This window comes from Gavialis gangeticus, unplaced genomic scaffold (genome assembly GCF_001723915.1).
Source record: "Gavialis gangeticus isolate Ggan-Ray unplaced genomic scaffold, GavGan_comp1, whole genome shotgun sequence".
NCBI classification, from domain to species: Eukaryota; Metazoa; Chordata; order Crocodylia; family Gavialidae; genus Gavialis; species Gavialis gangeticus.
In genome coordinates this window covers 158,594,541-158,611,474 of record NW_017729025.1, presented here as the reverse complement: position 1 = coordinate 158,611,474, position 16,934 = coordinate 158,594,541, and the positions used below count along the sequence as shown (strand labels likewise).

Sequence of the window (16,934 nt, the reverse complement as noted above, 5' to 3'; positions counted from 1 at the left end):
CAGGCAGGAAGTCAGCAAATTGATTTGGCTGATTTGACTTGGAACACCAAAAACGTCCTTAAAGAAAAACCAAAAAAACTTATCAGCCCGATGGGAGTTTCCTTCCCCCCGCAGCACTTGCTCTTTCAGTCTGGGTGTGAAGGACCGCAGTGGCCCACCCGCCCCGCCCTGCCCCCACCTTGCTGGAGAAGACGAACACCAGGAAGCCGAGGCAGCAGGGGTTGCAGAAGATGGTGTTGAAGAAGGACCAAAGCACGAAGTCACGGGGTGGCTCGAGGGTGCCCAGGTGCTGCCGTCGGGGGCCGTGGGCTCGCCCTGCTCGGGGCCATAGGGCGCCAGGGCGATGCTTACGGCGCGCGGGCCACCCTCCATGGCCACGGGCGCCGCGGCTGGACAGTGCCGGGGTGGGGGCAGAGCGGGCACTGGGGCCTCACAGCTCCTCCGGGTCCACCCCACCCCACCCACCGGGGCCAAGCTGCTGAGGGGGGCCCAGCCCGGGGCAGGGGGCTGCCAGACTGGGCTGTCCAGGGGACCCTGAGATCTGGGGGTGGGTCACAGAGCCAGGGAGAGGGGAGGAAGGAACAGGAGAGCAATCCCAGCCTGCTCCCCGGCCCCTGCAGAAGGACCTGCAAGCACTGCAGAAGGGCCTGTAACTCCAGCACTGGACTCTTCCAAGACCCATCCATGAAGCTGCGGTAGACTAGAGAGCATCCTCCAGTCGAGGGCTTGTTGCCACCACCCACTTTGCCATTGGCAATGCGTAGGGGGTGCACATGGGTATACGGGCACTCCCTGAGCATGGCAGTGCACCCCCTGCGAACACTGCCAGCAGCACCTGTGGGCTATTGCTGCTCACCACCCTTCCCTGCCACCAACACCACCAGCAGTGTCCGCGGACGCTCCGCGATCACCCCTGGCCGTTGCCAACACTGCCAGCAGGGTCTGCGGGTGGTCTCCAACCACCGGTCAACACTCGCCACTCCCCCACCCTGCCACGGCTGCCTGCAGGAGCTCCCCGCTTACCACCGCCAGGCTTCCACCATCGACAGTACCGCCACTGCCTGTGGGAGCCTGCCATGCCCCCCCAGCCTCCAGGGGCACATGGCATTCATGAACTTTGCCTTCCTTGTCTTCTAGCACAAAAGGTCAGCAGGCACTGAGGCAGGCTCCCTCCGCAGTTCTGATTGCACAGAAGCATAGAAAATGAGGGTTGGAAGTAGGGTGGCCATCATAGAGGACACTCTGGTTTTCTGCTACTCTGTCCTCTATTGATACGAAACCCAACACCTTTATGTCCTCTATTTTTCTGAAGAGAAAAATAGAGGACATAAAGGCATGCGGTTTCATATCAATAGCAGACAGAGGACAACTGGACTGTGCTCTATGATGGCCACCCTAGTTGGAAGGGACCTCAGGAGGTCATCTAGTCCAACCCCCTGCTCAGAGCAGGACCAGCCCCAACTAGATCATCGCAGCCTAAAGCTTTGTCTAAACCAGTCTTTAAAAAGCTGTTCCAGTGTTTAACTACCCTTCTCCTGAGAAAATTCTTCCTAATTTCTAACCTAAACTTCGCTTGCTGCAACTTGAGATTGTTGATCTTTATTCTGTCATCTGCCAACACTGAGAACAGTCTAGCTCCATCCTCTTTTGAACCTGGCTTCAGGTAGTTGAAGGCTCCCTCAGTCTTCTCTTCTCCAGACTAAATAAACTCAGTTCCCTCAGGCTCTCCTCATAATCAGGAATCTGGGTTTTCCTTTTGCCACCGGGGCAGGGCACAGGCATATCAGGGCTGCTCAATGCCACCAAGCAGTGTGGGGTACAGCCACAGCTGGATTCATGTGCTGGTGAGGGAAGGGGTCAGGAGGAGCTCTCATTTTCTATAATAAAAAACCAAAATCAAACCCCAAAATATATAGATATTTAAAATCTATTTTATTATAGTGATCAAGGCACTGGTAGGCTTCCAAATTGCTTTTACATTGTAAATATACCAATAAAATATTGTGTTCAATGGATACCTATAACTGTATATATATATACACATACATACACATATATACATACGTATATACACATATACATACATATACACATATATACACACACATATATACATATATACACACATATATACATATAGTCATGGAAAAATGCAGATTTGGGGGTTTTTAATCAGAGAACTTTGGATTTTTTTTATCAGAGATTTTGGGATTTTTAAACAGAAAACAGGATCCCTGCTCATAAATTATGAGCCCCAGTTCTTTGCTGCAGTCTGGAGCCAGGGGGTGCTCCCTGTCCAGGATTGTCCCTGCAGAATAACTGATGGGCTGTGGCTCTGCTCTTAGGTTGTGTGCCCCTGCTCCCTGTGGACAGCAGGAATCAAGGCAGGGGGGCAACTGCACCACAGGAACCCCTAGATCTGCCCAACAGACTTCTCAGGGTAATGAAAGGGCTCTCCCAGAACCCCTGGTAGTCCAGGAAGGAACAAACGCAACGCCCTGAATCCAAGTGCATATTTTACACTTTTCCCAGAGCCTGACGAAGGTACTTTGATCCCGAAAGCTTGCATAAAAGGACAAATTTTTTGCCATTTTCCAGTTGATCTAATAAAGGGTGTCATTTTGCAACCAAGAGTTCTAGTTTTTTGTGTGTCTTACCCTGGGAAATTCTCCCCTCCACTCCAATGCAGGCTCATTTTCCCCTGGGGTGCCATTCATCTGTACACTCTTACCCAAGAGGTGGTTACCACTAGACATTGCCTCAGTGTTTCCCCTGCTCCTGTCATCCCTCAGTGTCGGGCTGGCTACAGAGTGAAGTAACTCAGAACCAGAGTGCTACTTCTGCTGTCAATGCCCTGAGGTAAGGTCAGAGCAGCTTGTTCCCTAGGGAAAAGGAAATGGCTTCTGTGGTGGGCCAGTAGGGGGCACTCCTGCATTGAGCCACCCACCTCCCTGCGCCCAACCACCTTCCCGGCTGAGTGCCTCCCTAGGGGTGCCTCGCATCCAGCTGAGCCCCTTCCTGGAGCACACTCACTAGCCTGGGGGTAACGTAGCTGTCACCACCCCAAGAAGGGACTGTCTCAGCCCAGTGTCCTCGGGGAAACACAGGCCTAATAGTCCTATGGGTACTCGACCCAGTACAGGCACTTGGGGCACTTCCCCAAGTCGGGGGCCAAAAAGGAAAGTCTCCCTTTGTCCACAGACCTAAGGGGTCTCTTAGGCATAATTTAGACCCACCCCTCAATAAGTCTCCCACACCGGTCACAAAGGAGAACTTTATTGATTACAGGGGTAGGGTGAAAATAGGGTACAAGATTGAGATTATCATAAAAATCCTAAAGAGCAAACAGTCTGGCTGAGGTAGCCTTTTGATCACGCAACTGAGTTACTGCCAGCTAGATATCTAATCAGATCTCGAGTATCTTACTCACAAGCATCATCCCGAGGCTGGTGGAGATTCCTTCTGGAGGCAGGCCATTCCTAGCTTGTGAGTTTTGGGGGAGAGAGCCAGTTTCAGATGGTAAAGCTCATCTCTAAGTCTAAGTCCCCTGCATGGCTGCTGTCCCCTCCTCCTGGGCAGTCTTAACTTAGATAGCCCCTGTGACCTCATTCACCTGGTCCAGTGGAGGCCAGCTCTGGTTGGCTGTCGGCCAACCAATTTGAAATACATCACTAGTTGCCGGGCAGACTCCAGCCTACCAGGTAGATGCCCCTCACCCAGGTAGCCGATACCAGTCACATAGGCAGAGGGAGCAGGTTTCCCCCCTCCCTCAGGAATGTAGCCAGCTCAGGTTACCTAAAGAGATAGGGTAAGGGTGTGTCTCCTCTGCTGGGCCCATCCTAACCAAACTGTCCCAAAGCAGAGATTTTGGGGAGAAACAAAAGTGGCTTTCTGCCACAGCTTCCGTGTATGCCTTAACCTAAAAGTGTTAAGGCATGCATATGGGTACAGAGCGTTTCCTGTAACACAGTGTTGGGGCCAGAAAAAGGCTATATATTTACCCAGAATCCACATCTACCCCAACTCCATGTAAACCGTGCTTGGTCAGCAGATGTTGAGGCTGCTGTTAGGAGTCTGATAATGAGAGGAAATTGCAGCCTGGAACCTTGTCCCATCCAGATGTGCACAAGGCTTCTAATAGCAGCCCTTCTTCACTAATTCTGGGGTAGTTAAAGGGAGTACAGTAAATATAAAGTGGATAAAAATAGTCCCACTCGGTATAATGAAGTAAAGTTACCAAATGGACAGTGGACCTGAAACATGCTCTGTACCTAAGTGACTTATGAATGATAACAGTAGCCAACACAATGGGGCTGATACTGTGTTAACTAAGTTATTATACACTTATCCTGTATGGACAGAGGTGGAGTATGCTTTGTTAGCAAGCACCCCAGAAGTTCACACCTTATCTAGCACTGGCCTCAGGGTGACTTGTAGGCCTGTCCTTTTCTGATCCCCTACAGACAGGCTCTAGGAAAGGGGTTAATCACGCACTTGATGCTGCAGAAAGGAACACTTTTTGGGCTCTCTGATCCAGGAGAGTTTGTTTTAGTGTCATATCTATTTTCACGTTACAGTTCATCTCTTCTGGACAATCAAAGTCCATGCAGTGCAGAGTCTGTGTGGTGCCATGCCCTCCTGGAAGGTCTACATGCACGGACACAAATCTACTGCTGTATCCCAATCTTGGGCTCCTGCAGAAATACACCGCTGGCTTTGAATTCCAGAGACAGCCTGAATGGTGGCCTTGACCTTCATCTGGACAGAAGGGTGAGCACCACATGTACTGAAGCAGTGAGAGGTGCAGCCCAGGGTAGCTGTCACGGAGGTGAGAAAATTGGGGTGTGGATCCCAGACCCCATCCCATCCAACCCCTGCGGTCCATCCCTGCAGTAGCATCATTGGACTCCAGCCCTACCCCTTCACCCCATCAGTATTTTGGGGCCATGGAAGAAGCACAGGACTCTGGGAGCACGGCCATGTTTGTTCTTCCTACAGTAAAGCCCCCATTCCAAGCCCTGCTCCCTGCCCACCCATTGAGCAATGCAACGTCCTATTGTTCTGGGCATCATACATTTCACCAGGAAGCAGGCAGGAAGGAGGGAGGAACCACTTGGCTGTGACCCAGCTCTGGCTACCAAGACTGTCACAGAGTGGAGTTTGGAGGTTAAGGAAATCCCCAGGCAAGTTTAGAAGCTAGAAAGATCATGAGAGAAAACCTCCTTCAGCTTGAAAGTAAAGGGTAGGGCCAGCAACTGCGTGAGGAAACACCATACAAGCATGCATCAGTTTGAGACCTGGTGTGTGAAAGTGAAAAAGTTCTTGGCAAACAATATGCCTGCTTTGTTTCATTTATCAGTTTCATTTCCCTCTCCCTCCCCACCCACTGCTCCTCCTCTGCATCTTCTATGCTGACCATAAGTGGCTCAGACAGTTGCTGTGTGTCCCAAGGGAGGCTGGCCTGAAGTGGTGACACCTCTTGCAGCAGCAGCAGTATCCTGCCACACACCTTCTGCTCATTACAGATGGAGTCTTTAGTTCCTCTGCCTGCATCAGAGCAGCACTTGGAGGGGTGGAGGGAGCAGTGGCAGTTATCTTGCAGCACACCTACCAAAAATGTTGGCTACCACTGCCCTATACCCTCCCTTTCTCGGTCCCAGCCTCCTCTCTCCTTTGCAGATCTCTCCTTTCTCTTGTACTGGCTCCTCAGCAGAGTTTTGTTTCCTGCCCTAGCTCTGGGTTTCCTTCCACCGTTCAGATCTAGAGTCTGCAGCTGGCACTTCCGTCAGCTTTCCCACCCCCTGCAGGCAGCTGTCCTGTGGGGTGTGCTGTGGGTAGGGTGCAGGCATGCAACATTGGCAGGAGGGCTGCCATTCAGCAAAGCAGGCTGGCCCTGAGCTGCTGTCTAAGGCCATGGTCTTCCTCACTGCCTCTACTCTGGGACTGTCCCAAGGATGAGGATCCATGTGGGTATGCGAGCAACATGTTATGCCAGGGGTGTCAGACTCACCCCAGCCCTGGGCCAGACCTGAACTTTAGGACTCCTTGTGGGACAAATCTGGATGCAGCAGTGCCAACAGTGGTAGTAGCACATGGGGCTGCTCTTTCTGCACCCCTCCATGCAATCAGTCACACCACGTGCATCTACACGAGACGCTTTACTTGTCAGTAGCATAGTTTACTGCAAAGTAAATATGTGCGTCTACATGTGCACATACCTACTTTGCAATAAACCTCCCCAGTTCTGAGTCAATTTGCTACCTGGAAATGCAAGTAGCAAATTTACTCAGGATCAGTAACAGCGTGGTAGCCCTCATGTAGACACCTGACCTGGAGCAAAATCTGCCATTACCATCCACCAGGAGATAGTTCCCTATCCCTGGGAGCTGCTTGCCACTGGGGCAGGCTCTGCCACAGGAGCGCAGGCAGGGACTATGTCTCCCTGCCCAGCAGCAGGGAGCTCCAAGTCCCTGCTCCCAGTTTGCAACCTAGGAGTGGGGCCTCAGAGATCCTTATCTCCCAGCCCCTGCTCCACCATCACAGTTGGGGAGCAGGGGGCTAGGAGACCTTATCTCCCAGCCCAAGCTCCATGATTGCAGAGCTTGGGCTGGGAGATATATGGGTCTCCCCACCTGAGCCCTGTGACCAGGGAGCCTGAGCTGGGAGCTCCCTGCTGGCAGGGGCAGAGAAGCCTGGTCCCCACCCAGCTCCGTGATCCCAGAGCTGGGGCTGGGAGCAGGCTGGGAGCTTGTTCGCAGCCCCTGCTCCACGATTGCAGAGTGGGGGCTGGGAATAAGCTCCCCAGCCCCAACTCCTTGATCACAACTGCAATTCCAGAGCAGGGGCTGGGAGCTCCCTGCATGGGGACAGTTTCCTGCCCAGCCTGGAGCTGGCTGGGATGTGTCCCTGACCAAAACAGTTCCCAGCCAGCCCCAGGCTGTGCTGGGAAGCATGTGCAGGCTGGGGATGGCTGGGGACTGTCCTGTTTTGAGCAGTCCCCAGCCAGCTCCGGGCTGCACGTGTGGACTTACCCGCATAGCCCATGGCTGGCCTGTAACTGTCCCGGTCAGGAGTAGGTCCCAGCCGCATTCCCCAGTCAGGTAATCAAGGTCCAGGGGGGTGACCTGCTAGCTACCCCACCTGTGGATTGGGGCAGGGGGCTGGGATCTTCCCCTACCCTGCAGCTCTTTTCAAGCCCCATCACAGACAACACATAGGAAGGGCACAAGGGGGCATGTGCCCCCTTGAGTTTGGCTGCTGCCAAAGCCCCCCTCCCCACCCCTCACTGCCAAAACCATGGGTGGCAGCTGCAGGCAGTCCCCACTCGCCAGTATGGCACCCCCACTGTCGCGGGAGACACCAGTCCTTCACGAGCCCCATGCTCCCCATCAGGACCAAGAGCTCCCTGCTGCTGGGGCAGGGAGACATTTTCCCTGCTCCAGCAGCAGGCTGCACCCAAGGAGTAGCATCCAGGGGAAGCCTGGTGATCTCCTGGTGGTGGCAGGGGCCTATTGCATGACTGCAGGGACCTGGGTGCTAGGGCTGTGTGAGGCTTTGGACAGAGCTTCAGATCTGAAGAAGCTTCGGGGTCCGAAGCAGCACATCCGGGTCGACACACTGCCTCATTAAGCTTCCTGCTGTCTGTCAGCAGCCAGGGGTGCAGGGCCCCAGAACCCCCCTGCACCGATCTCCTCCACAGCTGGCAGGCGTCGTGGCCGCAGCAGGGGCTACCATCCCTGCAGCTGTCACCCCACTGCACCTTAACACACACAGTGTCACCCATGGCATGAGTTTTGCTTGTCTGCAGCTTGAGGGACAGTTCCCCCCAAACCCCTGCACTGATCTTCTTGAAACTTGGCAGGCTTTGTGGCCTCATTAAGAGCTACCATCCCTGCAGTTTTGACCCTCCTGTGGTGTAACACATAGACGTGACAGCAGTTTTGCTTTCAGGAATTTGGGGTACAGTTCCTCCAAACCCCTACACTGATCTTCTTGAAACTTGGCAGGTTTTATTCTCTCCACAGAGGCTACCATCCCTGCAAGTTTCATCTAAATTGGACAAAAACCAACAAAGTTATAGATGTTTCATTGATTCCCCATTATACCTGGATCCGGACATCCGAGGCAGCTCTAAAGCTTGGGAGCCGTTTCAGCCGGATCGAGATGGAAACCCGGTCTGGAGCTTCAGATTGGATCACTGCCATCCGAAGCGGCCGGATCTAAAGCCAGATCAGATCACTGCCAACTCGCATGAGCCTACTGGGTGCAAATCTTCTCCCTAATCCCTGCATGTGTAGATGCTTGCCCAAACACCCTTACACTAGAGCAGTTTACACCAAAGTAAACTTGAGCCAGAGTAAATGCATGTGTAGACATACCCACTGTCCTGTATATCTGACAAAAGCAAAAATCGGCAAGTCACATGCTCTCCTGGGGTAACTCTACTGAGCTCCATGAGGTCAGTGAGGCTGTGCCTATGTGTATCAGCCGGCCTCAGGGGCTTAAATTCATAGGTGTGATTGCATGTAGATATATCTGGGCTAGCTATAAACTTACTGGCTCAGGTGTTGTGTCTACACTGCAGTCCTGGGGTAGGACTGCAGCTTCTGGAGGCAGACTGCCAGCTAACTTTAAATTAGTCAGGCACTGATGCCAATATAGCAGCATTCTGACTTCTGCTTAACCTGCTTGGGCTATGGTTTCATTTTATTAACGCTATTTAACTCAACTCCAGGGCATTCTCTGTCTGTTCCCAAAGCTGTGAGAGGAGTGAATGCTGAGAAGAAATTGCATGAGTTTGGATTTGTTACAAAAGAAATATACTGTAGGCCTTAATTCAGAAGTGTATTGGGAAATCAGAACTGTAAAGGAAGCCTGCTTCAGGGCACGTTAAGACTTCTGGGCTAAAAGACAAGGCAGGCATAGTTGTAGCAGTGGTTGCAACCAGCCGAAAGGCATACTTGCAGGTCTATGATGAAATAGCCACAGCTTTGGTAAAGTAGCTCTCACCTTGGGGGAAGATCCCCCTTCATACATGCCTGGGGGGTGGGGAGTGACAAGGGGCCAGCCACAGAGACTCTGAGTCCCTGCTGAGGGGGGGGAAGCCACAGCGCAGACCCCAGGGCTGCCCAGGGAGAAGTGGCTGTAAAACAGGACCCTTGGGCATTGGGGGAAGGCAAGTGGCTTCTGGAGGACAACAAAGAGGAGGCAAAGGAGCTGCTTGAATCTCTCCTTAGATCTGAGCAAAGAGGTTTGCACAGCAGCAGGTCCTTCTCCCTGGGCAGCCCAGGCTCCCTGCTCTTTATTTTGTTTTTTAAATAAATGTTTCGCGTTCCCCGCCAAATCGAGTCCAAATCCCTGAGTCAGCCCAAAACCGTAGTGGCCCTACAACCGGCAAACACCCTCCGACCCCACCAGAGCTGCAGATCTTTCCCAAATCCTCTAGCAGGTGTCCTAGGGGCAGGCCCAAGCCCCGAGGCTCGGAGGCCCCTGAGTTTCGCCCCCCGCCCTCAGCCCTGCGGCCGCAGGAGCGAGCTAGGAAGGGCCCCGGCCCCGCCCCGGCCCGCCCCGGCTCTCTGCCCCTCCCTGGGGCCGGCCAGATTACCCCACTCCGCGCCGCGCCGCCCAGACCTGCGGCGGCGGCGGCAATGGAGAGCAGTGGGGCCGCCGTGAGCATCGCCATGCCGCTCTACAGAAAGGACGGGGCGAGCCAGCCCCCGCCCTACGCCGGCGCCCGGGGGGCTGCGCAGCGCCTGGACATCCTCTTGCCGCCCCGCGACTTCGTGCTCTGGTCCTTCTTCAACACCGTCTTCTGCAACCCCTGCTGCCTCGGCTTCCTGGCGCTCGTCTTCTCCATCAAGGTACGTGCGGGGCACCCCGCGGCTCCGCGACGGGGCGCGCGGGTCTAGGGGCCGCTGCGGTTCTTCACGCCCGCACTGGAGACCTCGGGGGGAAGGAAACTGCCGTCGGGGCGATAAGCTGGATCCGCTCATTTAACTGGAGCGGAGCCACGTCCACTAACTTCCCCTCCCTGGCCAGGCTCTCCCTGGCGCCCAGCGCGGGCGATCGGCTGGGGCACTGTCTCTGCACAGCTCGGTGTCAGGGCCCCTTTGGGGTCAAACTGTGCCCCCGCAGTGCTGTGTCTTTGAGGTGGTCAATGAGATAAATGAAACAGCGGGGGAAAAGGCATGAGACAAGGAGGGGAAACACAAGCGTCCAGGCCATGTCAGGACTGAGCCCAGCTGCAAGCTAGGTGAAGGGTATGGGGAAGAGGGAACAGAGATCTGGAAAGCTGGAGAAGGCAGCCGGCAAATCCAGGGGGAGCCTGAATGGTGACCATGACGTTCACCTGGACAGAGGGGTGGGCTCCCCGTGTATTGGAGCAGTGGGAAGTGCAGCCCAGGGTAGGAGGTGAGAGGACATCGATGGAAGAGGGGATTTCAGCAGAGCTGGTGTCCCAGCACATGGGCAGCCTGATCAAGAGTGAGCTGAGTCCCGGCCAGGGAAGAGAGGGCGACACTGGAGTCCTACAGTAGGAGTCCTCAGTTCTCCTTGCTGGTTGCCAGTAGCATGGCAAAGCTGAAACCTGAACTTCTAAGTCCGTGAGCACTCACGACTTGCATAGATGCCTCCGACAGGAGGTGCACGATCTCTACTTACTCCTTGTCCTCTTCTCCACCAGGCAAGAGACCGCAAAGTTCTGGGTGACATAAATGGTGCACACAGCTACGGGAAGACTGCCAGGAACCTGAACATCGCTATTGTGGTCCTGAGCATCATCTTCATCATTTTGGTCATTACCCTTTTTGCAACTATCCATAAGCACTAAATAGGCACCATATAACCACACCTGGAACATCAGCTGCAGCAAGTGAGCCCCCCTGCTCTGGGGTTCAGTTCAGCAGGACAACTGTACTCAGCTTCACCTTCCTCCCATCGCAGGCACTTGCCCTTGTTCCTGCTGTTGCATTCCCAAGAGAGGAACTGGATGGGGACTATACTGATGGCAGGGTCTGTGCTCTACTGACGCCTCCAGTTCAGCTTTGGAACTGGAGTCTCTGCCCCTGTCTCCTAACAGCCTGCCTGGAAGTCCCATCACCCTTTCCCTGATGGAGCCAGCACCATGTAGATGGATATCTCCAGGCACTCTGTTTCCTCAGGCTGGCAGCCAACTGCCTAGTCTCTAAAGTCCTCTGAGAGCTTGCTGTTTCCTGTTGCAAAGGGGCATGTTTCTCTGCTTTATGATACTGTCCTGCTTATCTTGACAGATCATTTTTTTTAGGCTTTTCCTCAGTAGAAATGGTGAGCCTGTGCCAATAAAGGGCCTTTTGTTTTCTCTTGTGTGAATGGTAATGTCTTTATACTACTGTAACCCGTGCCAGCATACTAAGGCTGGGTGATGTGCCAGGATTTGGGTCCTCAGGGTGCCAGTAGCCCTGGGAGACCCTCAGGCAGACTAAGGGCTAACTTTCAAAGCCTAAGAAAATCCCCAAATAATACTTTCCCCAAATAATACTTTTAATACAAGTTGAGACCTGATCTGTGACCACAGAAAAGTTCTGGGTAAACTAAATGTCTGCCTTCTTTCCCTTTCAGAGTTTTGTTTCCTTTTGTTCCTCCCCAACTGCGGCTCCTCCTGTGCATCACTTCTGCTGGCCACAAGTGGCTGGGGCAGCTGTTGGGTGCCTCAAGGAAACTGGCTATTGGGGTGACACCTGACATCTCTCACAGCAGCAGCAGCAGCATCCTGCCTGCTATATTCCACTCTTTGCAGATGAAGGCTTCAGTTCTTCTTCTTCCATCAGAACAGCACAGTGGAGGAAAGCACTTAACTTGCAGCACATCTTCCAAAAAGAGTTGGCTACCAGTGCCCTATACCTTCCCTTCCTGAGTCCCTGGCTCTTCTCTCCTCTGTAGATATCTTTTCTCTTGTGCTGGTGCCATGGCAGAGTTTTGTTTCCTGCCCTGGCTTTGGGTTTCCTTTCACCATTCAGATCTGGAGTCTGTGGCTGGCATCCCTGCAAGCAGCTCCCCTGTGGGGTGTGCTGCGGGTAGAGTGTAGGCACACAATGTTGGCAGGAAGCCAGCTATTCAGCAGAGCAGGCTGGTCCTGAGTCCCCAACTAATGCCATGCAGTTCCTCACCTCCTCTGCTCTGGGACAATCCCAAAGTTGGGGGGGAAGGGGGAAGGGATGTGCGCACATGCATACAAGTAGTAGGTTAAACAAGGGGTGTCAAACTCACCCCAACCTTGGACCAGACTTGTGGGACAGACATGGATGCAGCAGTAGCACAGGAGGCTGCTGTTTTTGCCCCTCTCATTAAATTTGGGGCCCAGCGCTAATGCCCTGGTTGCTTCTCCCTCCCCTCAGTCAGTCACTGTCCTGTATACATCTTATGAGAGCTAAAATCAACAACAAGCCATTGAGCTCCATGAAGTCAGTGAGGATCTGTCTACCTGTATCAGCTGAGGATCTGGCCTCAGAGACTTGGATCCAGAGATGTGACTGTACATAGATGTACCTAGGCTAGCTATGAAACCACTAGTTCCAGTGCTGATAACACCATAGCTCTAACAGGATCACTGTCAGCTTGGAATGTATAAGTCCTCCCAGATCCCTACATAAGCGCTCAGCAGCAGAAGTCAGGATTTCTGCTGCTATATTGGCATCAGTTCCTGACTAATTTAAAGTTAGCTTGCAGTCTGCCTCCAGGAGCTGCAATCCTACCCCAGGACTACAGTATAGACACAACCTTGGACACAGCTCATCCACTAACATTTCCCTGGGGGGAGAGAGAAGCCACCCTCTCTACAGGCTGATCCTTCCTGGATTGGAATAAAATGCTGCTTCACCTCCAGTGGGTGCCCTAACTTAAGAGTCTGTCAATCTCAACTTACCATGGACCCAAGACAGTAAGTATTCAGAGGGACAGGGTGAATGGGACTCTTCCCTCAGGCCCTGCAGTTCTGTTTTTTTTACTGTCTGACCAGCCCCATTAGGCTTTTATGTCTATTAGCTAAGATGGACACAATGTGCCACCTTCAAAAGTGTAAATTCGGATGACTATCAATTTCAGCAATACTGTGTGAATTTAGACCTTTGCTCAGTTCAGTCTTCCATGAGAATAAGGCCTGTTTCAACTTCTACTCATAAATCAACCAATCCATCATGCTGCTTGTGTCTCAGATTTTCCATCGCCCTTCATTTTCCCTTTCAGGGAGATGTTTCAGATGTCACCTCCATGTTTTGTTTTGTTTTTTGCATGTTTTTTCTTTTCCAATCCTCTCTTCTAGCAAATGATTCTTGAGCTGGACTCAGGCCTACTGTCTGTGGCAGGGGACAGAGAAGCCAGACTCAAGGTAGGCTGTTGAGAAATAGCGATTTCCAAGGAAAGGTTTCTTCCATTTACGCTACTTAGATCAGCTCCAGTGCATTCTCTGTCTGTTCCAAAGGCTGTGAGAGGAACAAAACCTGAGAAAAGATTGCATGAGTTTGGATTTGTTAGAAAAGAAATATACTGTAGGCCTTAATTCAGAAGTGTATTGGGAAATCAGAACTGTAAAGAAAGCCTGCTTCAGGACACATTATCACTTTTGTGTTGAAAGCCAAGGAAGACAAAGTTGTAGCAGTGTTTGTAATCAACTGGAAGGTACACCGTGAGGTATACAGATTTCATAGACATTAGCGCTGGAAGGGACCTCGCAAGATCATTGAGTCCAGCTCCCTGCACCAGGGGCAGGAAGTCAGCTGGGGTCAAAAGATCCCAGCAAGATAAGTGTCCAAACGTTTCTTAAAAGAGTCTAGAGTAGGTGCTTGCACCACCTCTGGAGGCAGTCTATTCCAGGCCTTGGGGGCTCAGACAGTAAAGCAGTTTTTCCTAATGTCTAGCCTCAAACAGTCTTGGAGGAGTTTGTGACTTTTGGACCTTTTCATCTCTTGGAGTGCTCTGGTCCATGAGTTTCCTGCTGAGCCAAGGGGGTCTCCCAGTCCTTTTGCTACCTTTCCTACAGGTCAGAATGGACTTCCCTTGTGCTTTTAGGATCATGTCTGTAAAGAGCGACCACTCATCATGGACTCCCCTCCCTATCAGATCATGATCTACCTGGAGCTTGACAACCAACCTCCTGAACTTTTGAAAATCAGCTTTCCCAAAGTCAAGGATTTCTACATTGCTGACTGATTTGCCAGCTTTGTGATGAATAGAGAAAGTGATCAGCTTGTGATCACTTTCACCTCTTCATCATTTGGACATCATCATATGAGGAGAGACTAAGGGACCTGGACTTCTTCAGCCTCCAAACGAGAAGGCTGAGAGGCAATCTTGTGGCTGCCTGCAAATTCATTAGAGATGGGCAGTAAGGAATTAGAGGTGCTCTGTTCACCAGAGTGCCTCCTGGGGTAACAAGGAACAATGGTCACAAACTGACAGGGAGCAGATTTAGGCCAGACATCAGGAAGAACTTCTTCACGGTAAGGATGGCCAGAATCTGCAGCGGGCTTCCCAGGGAGGTGGTGCTCTCCCCTACCTTGGGGGTCTTTAAGAGAAGCCTGGATAGGCATCTGGCTGGGCCATCTGACCCCAGCACTCTTTCCTGCCCAGCACAGGGGGTCGGACTCGATGATTTGCTGAGGTCCCTTCTGATCCTAGTATCTATATATCATTTGGACTGAAAACTAGGGCTGTGCGAAATGGAAATGTTTCATTTCGACCAGCATTACAATGTTTTGACAGAACAGTGTTTTGTTTTGACTTTTGTTTCACGTCAAAATGGCTGTTCCGTTTCGTCCTCTCGAAACGTTTTGCCATTTCGACCCCGTTTCAATGTTTCGCCCATAGGATGTAATGGGGAAGGTCAAAACAGGCTATACCTTTGCCATTTCTGGCCAGATTTGGATGACACTTGCAAAAATGGTAGCCCCTTCTACGGGCATGATGTGTACCAGGTTTCAAGAAGATAGGTGCAGGAGGGTTGGAGAAACTCCACCCCAAAATCTTGAGACAAAAACTCATGTTATGTGTATGTGTTCAGCCACAGCAGGGTCAAAACTACAGAAATATTATCCCCTGAAGAGGCAACAAACTCTGCCAAGTTTCAAGGAAATAGGTGCAGGGGGTTTGGAGAAACTGCCCCCCAAAATTCTGAAAGGAAAATTTGTCTCACATGTAGCTGTTAAGCCACAGTGGGGTAAAAACTGCAAGAATGCTAGCCCCTAGTGAGGCCACAGAGCCTGTCAAGTTTCAAGAAGATCGGTGCAGGGGTTTGGGAGGAACTTCACCCCAAATTCCTAAAAGCAAAACTGATGTCACGTGTATGTGTTACACCACAGAGGGGTGAAAACTGCAGGGGTGGCAGCCCCTGGTGAGGCCAAGAAGCTTGTCAAGTTTCAAGAAGATCGGTGCAGGGGTTTGGGGGGAACTTCACCTCAAGCTGCTGACAGGCAAAACTCATGACACAGATGATCCTGTGCGCCTAAGGCACAGTGGGGTGACAGCTGCAGGGGTGGTAGCTCTCACTGTGGCCACAAAGCCTGCCAAGTTTCAAGGAGATAAGTGCAGGGGTTTGGCAGAAACTGCACCTCAAGCTGCGGACAAGCAAAACTTGTGACATGGGTGCTTGTGCAACTGTGTCTGTCTTCCAGCACTGGGTGGAGGGACTACTGCCGGCTTGGCTGCTAAACTACTGTGTTATCAATTACCAATCAATCATGATTCCCTCAGGGACCAGCTCAATACCAAGACCTAGCTACTACATAACAACTTAACCAGCATGAATTAACACCTTCAAACCACAGGCTAAGGAGAGGAAATAATGAATACAGACAACCAGCTGCCCCGAGACAGACACAGTCAGTTGCACAAGCACCCATGTCATGAGTTTTGCCTGTCAGCAGCTAGAACCCAGAAGCCCTGCACCGATCTCCTTGACAGCTGGCAGGCTTTGTGGCTGCAGCAGAGGCTAACAGGCCTGCACCTTTCACCCCGCTGCGCCTTAACACACACAGTGTCACCCATGTCATGAGTTTTGCTTGTCTGCAGCTTGAGGTGCAGTTTACCACAAACCTCTGCACTTACCTCCTTGAAACTTGGCAGGATTTGTGGCCTCAGCAGGGGCTAGCATACCTGCAGTTTTGACCCCACTGTGTCTTAACACCTACACGTGACATGAGTTTTGCTTTCAGGATTTTGGGGTGCAGTTTCTCCGAACCCCCTGCACCTATCTTCCCGAAATGTGGCAGGCTCTGTGGCCTCAGCAGAGGCTAGCATGCCTGTGGTTTTAACCTGGCTGTGGCTTAACATATACACGACACAAGTTTGGCTCTCAAGACTTTGGGGTACAGTTTCTCTGAACCCCCTGCACTGATCTTCTTGAAACTTGGCACGCTTTATGCCCTCAGAAGAGGCTATAATTTATGCAAGTTTCATCCAAATCTGGCAAGAAAAGACAAAGTTATAGGCTGTTTTGACCTTCCCCATTATAGCCTACGGGCAAAACGTCGAAACAGTGTCAAAACGTTTCAACTTGCCTCGTTTCGTTTCAAGGCTGTTTCAACCATATCTGTTTTGTTTTGATTTTGATGTTTTGACCTCAAAACAGGTCAAAACAGCATTGAAACAAAACTGTGTTGAAATTTCGCACAGGCCTACTGAAAACCTGCAATCTCTAATTTATTTCCATCAGAAATTCAATAATCATCACCCCTCCATTATGTCTCTTATGGGTTTACAGGATAGAGAGAAGTCCCACATAATATATTGGTTCAAATCAGTACGCTGGTGCAGTGAGGTTGAGCCCTGTTTGTTTTCACAATGATCACAATTTTTATTCCTTTAATATGTTTATTAAAACTCCTTACTACGCATATAATACTGCTTAGCTTTAAGAAATACCAGAACATTAAAAACACAATAACTATGTATATTAGAAACAATGC

The 16,934-nt window shown here is 51.6% G+C and overlaps 2 protein-coding genes across 2 annotated transcripts in view; one reads left to right on the top strand and one right to left on the bottom strand.

Annotated features, from left to right (window-relative positions):
* LOC109299412 (interferon-induced transmembrane protein 3-like) overlaps nt 1–7,089 on the bottom strand; it is a 14,963-nt gene extending 7,874 nt beyond the window's left edge. The window contains exons 1-2 of the mRNA XM_019519993.1: nt 7,032–7,089; nt 179–315 (exon numbers count right to left, since the gene is read on the bottom strand). Coding sequence (XP_019375538.1) covers nt 179–315; nt 7,032–7,089 — 195 coding nt within the window. The remainder of the gene's footprint in view (nt 1–178; nt 316–7,031) is intronic.
* A 2,530-nt stretch (nt 7,090–9,619) lies between these two features.
* LOC109299257 (dispanin subfamily A member 2b-like) lies at nt 9,620–11,335 on the top strand. The gene is made up of 2 exons (XM_019519859.1): nt 9,620–9,860; nt 10,682–11,335. The coding sequence occupies exons 1-2, from the start codon at nt 9,648–9,650 to the stop codon at nt 10,826–10,828; spliced, it is 360 nt and encodes a 119-aa protein (XP_019375404.1). The 5' UTR covers nt 9,620–9,647; the 3' UTR covers nt 10,829–11,335.
* The last annotated feature ends 5,599 nt before the right edge of the window (nt 11,336–16,934 follow it).